Raw genomic sequence first — 13,107 nt, 5'->3', positions numbered from 1 at the left:
AAGAGGCTGGGGTCGCCGACATTTGAGTTCAATTCTGTCAGAATGTGCTCTACTAGTAGGCAGTGCATTTGACCACAGCAGCATGCGGTCAGACCAAAGCTGTATGCTAGAGGTAAGTGTCCAAGAGGAAAGCTATAGACCTGTTCTATGTCGATAGTACTCGTGAAGCATGTGTTCGGCGTGAAATGATACTCGGTAGCAGACGTGAATGCTTTGAGTTCTATTTGAGGCACGCCCTAGCTGGGAACCTCGAGGGAAGCGCTCTTTACCGCGGCCCGAACAAAACACTGTCCGCTGCCGGCCCGAACGTGGAAAAGCATAGCGGAAAATGCAAGCTAATCACGAAGTACTACGCAATGAGGGATCTTACGAAACCACATTCGGCATACCACTCACACATTACTGTACATCGCAGATCAGCCCTCGTACCCCTGGGGAACTCGATCGTGATGACACTCACGCGGACGAACCCGAAGTCATATCTTACCTCGTCCTCCTCTCCCGGATTTTGCGGATTTACTCGTCACAGCTCCAAGCATTGTGCATACGTACTGACTCGGCCGCGAAAGGTCCCGAGGACGCTTACTGAGTCACTCGTACTGACACCTCGTCGTTACGTCCCAATCATTGCTTCTGCCAAGCTGCGGCTCTCTCAAACCCATCTCCTTCCACCAATCCAAATAAGCTTCCCCGCATTCTGGGGGTACAGACACGAACGCCACGCTTCTATACCCTTGTCAGTCTTTCATATCGGGAGCCAAGTTGACCTCGGGCTCTTGCCTTGGGAGCGCAACGTGAATGAGAGTTAACCGAGAATATAGAATCGATGGGTATGTCCGTGAAGCCTCGACTAGTACTCATATACGTAGTCCTCCACCTGTTGCTGTTTGTAGCTTAGTTGAAGAGCGGTGGTTGTGTATATCTCGTTCCTGTGGTCTTCGTGCTGCTTCTTTTTCGCTAAAAGAGTCGCAACCCAGTCTCCCTCATCCTTCTTTGTTCGTTTTCAAGCCCGGCACGACAGAGTAGCCATGGCAAGCGAAAAGGCAAGCCATTTGGCTACGGACATTGAACACGTCCCCCACGGTCATAACAAAGCAGCGGAAGCAGAACCTCACACGTCAACCACTTTCGACGACCTTCGTAAAGTCACGACCGTCGATACTGTTCACAACGATGAAGCCACCAAAGTTCTCGCCTCTTATACTGGCGACGAGCATTGGACCCCTGAAGAGGAGAAGCTCCTCGTTCGCAAGATCGACCGACGTCTGTTGCCGCTTTTGATCCTGACATACGGCTTGCAATACTACGACAAAGCCATGCTCTCACAAGCTGCAATTTTTGGGCTTCGTCGAGACTTGAGTTTATCAACGGGAAATAGGTACAGCATGTCGGCCTCGATCTTCTACCTTGGCTTTATTTGCGGCGCAACGCCTGCGGTGATAATGGCGCAGCGCTTTCCGATCGAGCGGGTCGCTTCCGGCATCGTGCTGGTCTGGGGTGTTTGCTTGATGTGTACTGCTGCCTGCCACAACTTTCAGAGTCTGTACGCACAGAGGTTCTTCCTTGGCCTGTTGGAAAGTGGTGTCAGCCCTATGTTTATGTTGATCGTATCTGGATTTTATTTGAAAACAGAGCAGGCTCTGAGGATGGGTGCTTGGTATTGTGCCACTGGTGAGTCTGGACCTCCCTCCCCCACCAACGTCCCCTCTTCCTTCCTCTTCCTCCTGGCGGGATGGTGAGCCGGAAACACCTGCTTTCTTGTCTCCTTGTTCTTTTTCGTCCAACAGTGGCTTGCACTGTGCTTGGTTGCCACGGCGCACCTGCTTCTAGGCACGTCTCCGCACATGGCAGGTGCCCTTTCTGTACGAGTGCTAATATGTTTCTCTTGCAGGATACGTGAGCATCTTTGCTCCTCTGATCAACTATGGTCTCGGCCACATACAGGGAGCTCTGTCTCCTTGGAAGTACATGTATCTCGTGGCAGGTGCCATCACCATACTCTGGTCAATAGTCATCCTGTTCTATATGCCACCTGATCCAATTCGAATGCGTGGCTTAAGCGACCGAGAGCGCTACATTGCTGTGGCACGTATGCGCGTGAACAATGCTGGAGTGCGGAATACCCACTTCAAGTGGAAGCAGGCTGTGGAAGTATTATACGACATCAGATTCTGGATAGTGTTTGCAATAGCCTTTCTGATGATGATTGCTAATGGGCCTGTGAGCTGTAAGTATTCATGATATCTGAACTTGAGTTGAGACTGACTTCGTTGCAGCTTTCATTCCGATCATCATCAATGACTTTGGGTTCAGCACGCTGAACTCTTTGCTTCTCGTGATGCCGGCAGGTGCTATCATCGGGACGGTAGAATTGCTGGCTCCGTACCTGGCCTACAAGTTTCCTGGCATCAGAACGTATCTGGTATTTGCCTGTCAACTCGGAACAATCACTGCTTCAGTTCTTCTGTGGCAACTGCCCAGGAATGGTTCCACTGGTGCAAAGCTCTTTGCTTGCTATATTCTAGCAACCTTTGGCGGTGGATACGCGGTGCTTATGGGTGTGCAGACAGCGAACACTGCAGGATATACCAAGAAAAGCGTCACAGCGTCGGGCATCTTCCTTGGGTATTGCCTAGGTATGTCTCTAGCCCTTTCATATTATCGACAGAGATCGGGCTCTTACTAACAACGTACAGGCAATTTCGTTGGACCACTTCTCTTCAAGCCAGCAGACGCGCCTGGTTATGCGCCAGGCTGGGAGGCGACTGTCATCACTGCTGTGTTGGCGGCAGTATTGGCTCTCGTGTACAGATTCGTATGCATGTGGGAGAACAAGAGAAGAGACAAAATTGGTGCTGAAGGATTTGATCATGCGTACGAGGATGATTTGACCGACATGAAGGTAAGCGCGATATCCTTCTTCGCTTCGAAGGTTGCTGACACTATTCGTAGAATCCTCAATTTAGATACCAGCTTTGAGAAGTGGGTGTGTAGCAGACGAGCGTAGCTTACTTAGGCCATACCTATCACAAGCGAATGCGCATGATCTGACGTTGCCTCGTCCTCTCCGGATTAGCGTCGACAGCAACCCATTGAGCCGCCTGCTAATCCTGGTGGTAGCTTATCTGTTTAGTAAACCTCTTAGACTTGCTTCGGCACTTTCCTCAATATTCCTATGACCTCTTGAGAACCATGATGTAAAGGCCAAAATATCAGGTGCAAACCAGCCTGTGGCCCGTATAGGTAGACCCGTTTCTGTTCGGCCTGTATATGTGGGCTGAAAGAGATCGGTAGTATCAGCTGTATACAAGGGAAAATTCCTCCCAGCCTCTGAGATAACAGGTACCATTCCTGGGGTAACGCCATCAGCTTCGGCCGATAGATATGTCTCGGAAACAATAGGTCGAGAAGGTCCGTGCCTGGCTGTTCTCAGAGAGGCTGTGAGATACTCATACCGTGTGTTCGACGCGGTATGATGGGTCTCGGGTTCTGGTTGTACAACTGCTGGTGAAGAACGTGTACGAGTTGGTGGTAATATTACATGCTCCGCAGTTCTAGTCAGAGCAGGCGCATCGCTGTTGATCCTAGCTGGAGCAGGTACAGTTTGCAAACGTTCCATCAAGCGGTATGCTGCCGAGCCAGAATGACTGCCCTCGACTAGACTAGCATCTTCGTGTACGATCATCACGTCGTCTGTGGCTAGATGTTCGTGGTTGGTAGTGGCTTCTTCAATGCCTCGTGAAGGACTTTCCAATATGATCTCTCCTTGTGGTGGCAGCTGTGACTCGTACTGGTCTGCAAGCATAAACCTGCTTCTTCCCAGGACCTCGGAAATGGTATTGAGGTCACCTTCAATATCTTCTCTAATAGCAGATAATATGGCCTGTATACTGAACTCCTCCTGCGCAGGTAGTCCATTATTTGAATCCAGCTTGACTGGTCTTCGGTTTCGTCTAGGAGCACGATGATTATGGTCGTAAGCAGTTGCTGAGTTGATTCTTAGCAAGACTGGTTGGGATGGAATGGTTGTTGTACTTCTTGCACCTGTAGAGGCTGACGGGAGGTTCCTGGAAAAGCTCGAGCGAGAACCATTGTATGTATGACATCCGTTCGGTAGAGGCGACAAGGTACTGCGGTCACTGCGGACATAGCTAGATGGTGGTAATGAGCGAGCTTGGGTATCAGCTGTGGCTACGGTGCCATGGTTTAAGAAGGACCAGCCGTCATGAGATCTGCCCGACGACGTGTCTGGTCTGACCTCCATGTCTCAAGCTTGCTTCTAATGAAGCGACAACTCGCGAAACAGCATGGGAAGCAAGAACCTGGAGCTCACACACGTCAGCAAGACATTGAGTGAAGGTAAGTTGGGCTTTCGCGCATGGTCATGGATGGATGCAACGTCCAAGATGCTGCAGTGTAGGGCGTGAAGAGGACTTTGTGCCTCGTCAGATCTTCAGTGTCAGGGTACAGGCAGCGAGAAGTAGTGCACAGAACGATCGAAAGGTAGAGTGCGCATGTCTGCAATTTACAAACGTTGCGTGTCGAGTTTCGACTGGAGATGGAAACTGTCCGGCCGTGCTGATTGATCGACGCTGCATGCAAGGCCGGGACGAGCTTACACAACGTTTGGCAAGATCGACCAGCACCCTTGTTCAGAAATAGACAGCAGATCTACTTATTTCGTAGACGCAGTTGTTTACAATCCCCTGTGACAAGTCTCACAATCTCACGGATATTATTTGAGGCATGGGTAGTAAGACTCTGGTGTATGCCCTGGCATCCTACAATTACTACTTGAATGGTCATTCATCATGTCACATGAGGTATCTTATTACCAAGAGAGCTGTATAGCGTCGCTGATCTCTGCCCTTCGTTCTTAAGAGGCGGAGTCAGAGCCAGAGCGGTATCAATCCCATCCTCTTTGTGGTAGGGCTTGCAAATCCGAAGACTGCTTCGGATTGGCGGCGTGAAACCACTGGCTTGTCCTCGGAGTGAGGTTTCTCCACGAAATTGAGGATTTGAATGATTTGGACGATTTCGGCATTGCGGTAGATGGAGGCTCAGGCGGTGGTGGTGGTATGGGTATAGTAACTCCAGCTGCAGCAAGAGCAGCACTACGGCCTGCTTCTAAACTGCTGGTTGTTGGTGCTTGACGTACTTCCGGAGTGTCTTGCATCTTGCTCCATGGCCTAGCTCCCTTCTCGGTCTGCTTGGCTAACATACGTCTCCTTGCGACGAAAGCAAGTACAATCACAGCAGCCACACCCAAGATGCCCAAGACTATGCCAATACCTGCTGCTGCACCCCTGCTTAAGCCGCCACTACCGCTCTTTGAATCAGCACTACTGCTGTTGGAAGACGCGGTGTCAGCACCGGCTGTCGGTGACCCTGAGGCGTTCGAGGTACTAACGACAGTTGACGCGGTAGCAGACGCCGAGTGCGAGGCATTTGTGCTATTTGAGTTCGTAGGCGACGTCAATGAGACTGAACCTGAAGTCGCAGTAGTTGTATTCGACGCGGATGTCGCCGTCGCTGTCGTACCATTGCCACTACTTGCGAGAGGGGTGGTAGTGAAAAGATCTGCAGCAAAGCTGAGGGCTCCGTCAGCCTCGAGGTCTGGTTGTTGTTCACATGCAACGTTGCCAGTATAAACGACTGTGGTGGGTAATTAGCCACGATTCAATTTCTGCCCACACCACTCCACGACTCACAATTGCTAAGAATTACAGCACCATTCCGGCTTGCAAGACAAGTTGCACAGTCAGGTGCCGTCTCGGTATAGACACCAGAGTTCGCTGAGCAATAACTGTAGGGTGATTGGAAGAAGCTTCGACCACCAATACTTGAGAATGCTGAGTCGAGCTCACCACATGAGCTCGAACAGCGCGAGATAGGTGGACCTGGCGCGCCAGAAAGACAGGTTTGTTGCACCGAACTGAGGTAATCTAATATCTCGATCAGTCTAGTACGCTCCTACTGCTCTTCTCTCCCTTGCTCACATAAAAAGAGTATGGTATCTGTCATAGGTCCACTCTGGTAGCTGCTACTCTCCAAGCAATTCATGCATCGTCTCAAAACTCGGCCTTTGCTAGTTTGTGTCCAATCACTATCCAGACACACAATATCATTGGAAGAAGTTGAAGAGTCCCCAATACAGGTATCGTAACATGGTGATCCTGGAATAGCCGACAAGCATTGTATTCTGCAAATAAAGCTCGCGAGGTATAGGAAGATCGTGGAAGCGCGACTGTGTTTCATTTCATGATCGAGCACGGCAGATCGCGCTCGCAATTGAGGCTATGGCTAGGGTAGGTCGAGAGATCCCAAAATTAGTGTAAGACAAGTTTGTATGCTGGTAGAGAGCGGACGTGCATAATCAGCACTGAAGATAAAAGAGCGTCTGCGTTCAGATTGAAGCGCAAGGTGTTGTGAAAACCAAGTACAGCAGATGAGAGTAAATATGGTCAACACTGTAGCATGATTATCACAGATCACCCTCCTCGACTACTCGGTGGATTGGCTACGACGACGCTACGGAACAGGGAACGGCTTGCTGATCCCAGTTTTTGAGAGCCGCGATCGAGTAATCCGTGTTCCGTGGCTTCGTGCTAACCAACTAATCCTCTCCTAACCAAGTTAGTAGCTGTAGATTTCAGAAGCGATGCACGCAATTGAACTGCTCTGAAACGTCAGACAGTTCCTGCGCAGCATTTAGGTTTACAGTATTCCTCGATAAAGCCTGGAACAGCCAATCCAGTAGCTGAGGGATGAGAGAAACTGACAAGGAAACTTTGCAAGTTGTTCAATATTGAACCTTGTCTTGAATCTGCACTTTTTCGTAAACTTCCCGGGACGCGTCGACTCCTCGAGCGAATAACGACGAATCGGAAGAGCTGAGTACCTGGCGATCTTTACTCTAAGCGAGGCACTATGCAATGGCTCCCGACTGATGAAGTTGCTGTAACTTGACGTCGAATCCGTGGTTTCAGGCGGCTGCTTTTACAAGCAGGACTTCACCACCAAGCATGACCTCAATTTCCACAAACAAGGCTCGATGCCGTGGATGCATCGCAATAGTAGTCCATCTGCTCGAGAACAATCGGCCCCACCTACACTGCCGTCGCTTGATTTTCGTTACATGCCACTGCCATTAACACCGATCGATGAAATCGTCTACAGTGATACGAGGCAGTGACGGAATCATCCACGGGACATCTTCATTGAATCAAGGTTCTAAGCGGGCATCCAGCTGATTTCACAATGAGCAAAATTGATAGCTATGTATGTCGTGAACTCGTCGGGCACTCTCCTCAAAGAGGCTGACGATGGCAGTTTGGCGACGACTCCGATGCAGATAGTGACAACTACGATCCCTCCTCAACAGTTCTTCCGTTTCCCAAACCTCTTGATCGCTCAGCATTTCTCGTACCTACCTTTAACGCAGCCGATTTCCTTTCCTCTCTCACATCGCGCTTCCAGACTCTAGAAGACCTTCAAACAGAGTTACAAGATTTGCTCAAATCACTAAATAAAGAGCTAGTTGATCTCGTCAATGATAATTATACTGACTTTCTGAGCCTCGGGGAAAAACTTAGGGGTGGTGAGGAGAAGATAGCAGAAGTGAGAGTTGGGTTGCTTGGATTTCAACGTGATGTGACAGGGGTACGGAACCTCGTGGATGAGCGGAGCAAAGACATCCGGGCTCTGCTCGAACGGAAGAGAAGCCTAGGGAGGGACATACGTACCGGGCGTACACTGCTGGAGATCGATGAACGTCTTGAAGGACTGGAGGTACGCTTAGATGTGTCAAAGCCTGTTGGGGAACCACCATTCGTGCTTGTCAATGGTCAGACCGAGGCAGAAGATGAGTACGTAGGCAGTTTCAGGGGCTGGACAGACGAGTGGACGAAAGAAGAGGATGCTGAATTCAGTGACGAGGACGAGGGACATAGCGATGCTGTCGTTCCACCTCGACTCAACAGGAATTTACAACAGCTACAAGTCATACAAGCCTTATCCAGCAGATGTGGTGATCAGCATCCATTCGTCCTTGCTCAACATGATCGGATGGCACAAATCAGGGACCTTCTACGGAAAGACCTGGAAAGTGCTATCTTGAGTCATACTGACGTCAAAGCGAAGCAGAAGCTCATACAGATACGAGCTCAACTAGATGGGGAGTGAGAGAGCTTGCGCAGTTTATTGAGTACCTACGCCAAAAGAGCTATACCGTTTCGAAGTCCTAATCTTATCGCTGCGCCGAGAGGGCTCATCGTGCTCGATACTGTAGCCATAACGAACCACAACTTTTACCTTCTGACAGTCGAGCTTGGCACCATTGTCTGCTCGTATGTGTCTGGAACACGAGGAAGCGGGTTTGCTCCTAAAAACCTACTGGAATGTCGGCAACCCTTAAATCACCCTTGCTTGGAAGATTACTAGAACAACACCGATTGCCAATCAACTCAACTATCGTCCGCCTCGAGCAATGCTAACCACATTTGCAACCTGTCCAGGCGGTCTTAAGTGACGTCAATCTTGAGTTGGTTGTTGAGCTCTTATACCATATTGCACTACAGCATGGGCTCTATATTCAATTGTGCAACTGTGTGCAAGTCTAATCTATTTTTACGCTGTTTGTCAATCACGTTGCTTCTCATCTTTCTCATTTGACAGCTCATTGTTGTTCAGTATGACCCTGCATATCCAACAACGAGGACCAGGACGTATTCATCCGACGAGCCTTCTACTTTCGACACATCAAATGACCCTGAGGCACTGCAGCCGTCGAAGTCTATATCACCACAATGGTCTCCTAACACCGAAGTACAGAGTACAGAGCTACGGTCTCGATTAGCAAAAGTCACATCAATCTACTATGATCAAAGCAGCTACACCACTCGAATGTATGAGCAAGCACTGCTCACGCACCAAGAACACAACAAGCAATGGGGTTACCAGCACTTTATCCAAAGGCGAGGAGAACTAGGCCCATGGTCAAAACACTCATACATACTCAAACTGCTCGTTGACGAACTAGAAAAGTCCCCCTCACAACGCCTCGACTGGCTCTTCTGGCACGACGCAGACGTCCTCCTCATGAACAACCACATCCCTCTCGAAGCCTTCCTCCCACCACCAACCGAACCCTGGGCGCACGTCAACTTCCTCGCCTCCAACGACCTTCTCGGCCTCAACATCGGCGTCTTCCTAATCCGCGTCTGCGAATGGTCAGTCTACTCCCTCGCCGCAGGCCTTTCGTATCCCTACTTCCGATCCCAAGCCCCGCCTATGGCACGACGAGCAAGGTCCCCTAAACATGCTAGCCACCGAGAAGAAATTCAAAGACAACACCATCCACGTCCCTCAGAGCTGGTTCAACCCGTACCAGAACTCCGGCCACGACGCAGACGACGACGACAACGACGCCTCAATCCCTCTCCAAGGGAACTGGCGCCTCACCTATTTCGAACCAGGCGATCTCCTCGTCCACTTCCCCGGCACAAAAGACACCAGAGAACAACTCATGCAAGAATACATCGACCGCCGCGCCGCAAACTGGAACATCTATAACCGGCCCCTGAACGAGACGAGAGCATTCGCGAACATTACGCATTTCTGGCAGGAAGACGCGAAACGCGAATCGAAGCGCCAGCTGGACTACTGGCGCGCCTATCACATTGTATGCCACGACGTCGGACCGGGAGAAGCCATGATCACGAGGAATGGAATTAATGAGATCAAGAGTAGTATGGAGGGGAATTCTACGCAAAAGGAGATCGACGATGCTATCAGACACTATACGGCTGCAAGAATCGCGCCGAAGAGAGAGTCGTATAGAAAGGTGTGGAGGGAGATGCTATTGGGCACTAGACCGGATAAGACCTATCCTTTTTAAGATGCTGTTGCAAAGGTTGTTGTAGTGTAGACGTTGTGGACTAGTCACGTTTTGGACAATTAAATTTTTTCTGGTATTTGTGCCGTTCGTGGGGCTGAGAGCAGCTACGTTTTGGTGTCTTGACTTCTGGTCGTGCCACGTACATACTGTTACACGTAGAAGCGTGGTTCAGAACAGAAGTGGTCAATCGAATAATTCACATTGCATTGGCGTGGGCAACGTATTCGTCGTGGCGGTGTCGTCCGTGGAATGTCAGAAAGCCCAAAATAAAATTGCTTGGCTTGGCGACTTCGTGACCGTAGGGCACGTCACTTGACACCGTTTATTGGGAAACATCGTTAATAACGGCAGGAAAAGAGTCCAGATGGAAAGTGCTACTGTGGAAGAGAACTCTCAGCGAGTTCTCTAGATAGAATTTATTCAAAAAACTCAACTAAGTAGTCGTATATACGGCCTTCCGCCCATCGCTTGACGTGGTCTGAAAGTTAGAAGTGTGCAATCTCACCTACCCCAGATACCTGGAGGAATATGCTCAAACGCTCGTTGTGGGATGTTGCTGGAATTCCAGTCGCTTCCAAGCGATTCAGGAGTATAAGGAGCTATTGACGTTATTGATCCACGCTCGGATGCTCGTGGCGTGTGATTATAGAAAGACGGAAAGTGTTGGCTATCTGTCTGAACGTCCGTGTTTATTGGCGGCACATTGTAGTTGTATACAGTTCCTGACATGTCTGGCGCAATCGATTGAAATGGTGTTGAATACGACATGAACGGCTGGCTTACACTACCGGGCCTACCCCTGGCTAGTGCTGCGTTGAGCTTGGATAAGGCGTTCAAGCTCTTCGTCATACTGCGCACCCATAATGGTGGTCTCGCTTGTTCATTCGACATCGACAGGCCCTCAAGGTCTGTGCCCGTAGGACTTCTTGTGTTGTCTACAGTCCGGAATCCAATGTCTTCAATCGCACTCTGAGCAATGGCACTTTCCAGTCTGGTGAGCAAAGCGATGATTCGTGGCTCTCGTTGGGTTTCTGGCATGACAGCAAGCATAAAGGCTGCCGAGACTGATCTTTGGATACCGATCCATGAACGAGCGGCAAACTTGTTGATGGACCGAAGCTCAATATAAGTCTCCACAGTTCTTTGCAGATATTCTATACATTCCGATCGAAGGTTTGCCGTGACCTGAGGATCTGCAGGTGTTGTTGCTGGTGAATCCCCTTGGGTGGATGGCTTCCGTCGTGAAGTGACAGGAGGTGAAATAACAGGAGACTGCTTGCCATAGCAAGATGGGTTCGAGGTTGGGCCAGGAAGATGTTCCTCCTTCAAGGCCGGTCGACAGATCTCGCTGATCAAGTAAGAGCAGTGAATTTGCAATGCCAGTCGTTCGAGATGGTCCTTCAGAGAGATACACAAGGCTGAATCGCGGAGTTGCGGTTGGGCTTCGTTCCAGATACGATGGACCTCATCCTTGAACTCCATGATCATGCTCCAGCTCATGGCATGCTTCGGATTACAAGCACGTTCCCGCAGAATCTTCTGAGTTAGCTTGATAATACCCGTCATGCTTTCAACATAAGTCCTGTCACCTGGTGTGCTGTTCCTGGTATAAGGCAAGTTCGGAAAGCACATGATGCTCGAGCTGGGACGATCGTAGCTTATACTGAAATGAGAGTCCTGCCAGGCCAGTGCCCACCATATTCTCGATCTCAGGTAGTTCTCAGCTTCAGTAAAGTTGGGTGAGTTCACATGCAAGCCCATGCTGAATGCGCTTCTCAATGTCATACCCAGAATGATGTAGCTCACCCCAGGGTTCATGTTGTAGGAGAGAGCATTGCCTATGATCAGCAAGGCCTCTATGGTGTCAAGACAAGGATGTGTCAAGAAGTTTGACATACGCAATGCTTGGTAAGAACAACATATGTATACTTGCGAAGTCAACTCTCTTTCCTTGGCAGGCCGACCAGTAGATTGAGAGCCGGACGCAAGCACAGCGAAGAGAAGTGCTAGCCACGGCATAGAGACGCCATAAGGTCTGTCGGGATCGAGTGGAACACCAGTACCTGCCATATCTGCTCGATTCTGGAGCAAAATCTCGAGATTGTTCTGGAAGGCTTGTGCATCCGGAACGACAGGATAAATAACGCAAGGAATGTCTCGGTACGTCAACCAGAACTCTCTGCACAAGCTATCATCTGGAAGGGCTTGAACCAAGCCGTTCACGTCTTGCCCGTTGGAGTCAGTACTCCAAAGGTCGACGAAAGGGTACGTTGTGTTCTCGTTATCGAGCCCTAGGTTGGGTAGGATGTCTTTCTCGAGCAATAATCTGGCGGCATCTTGGGTCGACTTGGTCCGGTTGCCAACCATGTATGCTAGCACAGATCTAGAGCCAAGGTGCATGGTACCCATTTGATTGCTAGGAGCATGCACGCCTTCCCGATCGCCGTCATCAGAGTGGCCAGTGAGCTCAGGAACGGCATGTTCTTCGCTAGCAGCACTGGTGTCGTCGTCCTTCTCTTCTTTGGCTTGCACACGTAGCTGAGCAAGCTCGCGATTGAGGTTCTCCCACTGTTCCCTTGGAACGATTATATTGGATCCTGAATCAAGTGGTCTATCAACAGCACCTGGACTTTTATCGTCGGTCTGGGCCAAGGCAGCGGTTAGTGCTATACGTCTCTTCTTGGTTGGCCGTTCATATGAGCAGAGCTCTGGGTGGTCTCTTTTCACACAGGAGTCACATGGGAGGTTGCGGTCGCACTTGACTTTCCGACGATGACAAGCATAACATGCTTTCGGATCGCGAACCTTCCTTTTGTTCCTGATAATGGCATCAACCTCGTCCTGGCTCATTTCCAGCATCCCAGGCTTGCCATCGTCCGAGGGTTCTGCTTTGGCATCTAGGTCTTGAGGTGCAGGTGGAATATCCGCCATATTAACCGGCATGACAGCATACTCGGGCTTGATAAAGTACTGAGAGTGATAATGCTGATTAAGGATGGCTGGGTGTGGAAAATAACCTTGCCGTGAGAAGTGTTGATGTTGTTGATGGTAAAAGTGAGCTGCAGCAGGAGGCAGATAGTCCGGAAGAAAGGAACAGTCTGGTTCTCTAGGGCTGTCAATGCTGGCGTGTGATGGTACTGGAGTGATGGGATGGTAAGAATGAGGAAGTGGGGGCGTATGTGCAGTATGTGCAGCTTCCCAAGAGTTCA

At 50.0% G+C, this 13,107-nt stretch overlaps 4 protein-coding genes across 4 annotated transcripts; 3 read left to right on the top strand and 1 right to left on the bottom strand.

Annotated features, from left to right (window-relative positions):
- Positions 1 to 1,028: 1,028 nt before the first annotated feature.
- LTR64_004706 (uncharacterized protein) lies at positions 1,029 to 2,979 on the top strand (the record flags this gene model as incomplete). Its single annotated transcript, XM_064899051.1, has 5 exons — positions 1,029 to 1,671; positions 1,892 to 2,227; positions 2,277 to 2,636; positions 2,697 to 2,902; positions 2,953 to 2,979. The coding sequence occupies 5 exons, from the start codon at positions 1,029 to 1,031 to the stop codon at positions 2,977 to 2,979; spliced, it is 1,572 nt and encodes a 523-aa protein (XP_064755008.1).
- Positions 2,980 to 7,260: 4,281 nt separating this feature from the next.
- On the top strand, positions 7,261 to 8,184 carry LTR64_004705 (uncharacterized protein; the record flags this gene model as incomplete). The annotated part of the gene is made up of 2 exons (XM_064899050.1): positions 7,261 to 7,281; positions 7,333 to 8,184. The coding sequence occupies 2 exons, from the start codon at positions 7,261 to 7,263 to the stop codon at positions 8,182 to 8,184; spliced, it is 873 nt and encodes a 290-aa protein (XP_064755007.1).
- Positions 8,185 to 8,904: 720 nt separating this feature from the next.
- LTR64_004704 (uncharacterized protein) lies at positions 8,905 to 9,898 on the top strand (the record flags this gene model as incomplete). The annotated part of the gene is made up of 2 exons (XM_064899049.1): positions 8,905 to 9,204; positions 9,254 to 9,898. 2 exons carry the CDS (start codon positions 8,905 to 8,907, stop codon positions 9,896 to 9,898), a joined length of 945 nt encoding a protein of 314 aa, XP_064755006.1.
- A 501-nt stretch (positions 9,899 to 10,399) lies between these two features.
- On the bottom strand, positions 10,400 to 12,841 carry LTR64_004703 (uncharacterized protein; the record flags this gene model as incomplete). The annotated part of the gene is made up of 2 exons (XM_064899048.1): positions 10,400 to 11,736; positions 11,797 to 12,841. 2 exons carry the CDS (start codon positions 12,839 to 12,841, stop codon positions 10,400 to 10,402), a joined length of 2,382 nt encoding a protein of 793 aa, XP_064755005.1.
- Positions 12,842 to 13,107: the final 266 nt, after the last annotated feature.

The sequence above is a fragment of the Lithohypha guttulata genome (assembly GCF_036872675.1).
Source record: "Lithohypha guttulata strain CCFEE 5908 chromosome Unknown scaffold_3, whole genome shotgun sequence".
NCBI classification, from domain to species: Eukaryota; Fungi; Ascomycota; class Eurotiomycetes; order Chaetothyriales; family Trichomeriaceae; genus Lithohypha; species Lithohypha guttulata.
The sequence above is the reverse complement of the archived record's forward strand: the minus strand, read 5'-3'. Positions and strand labels throughout refer to the sequence as shown.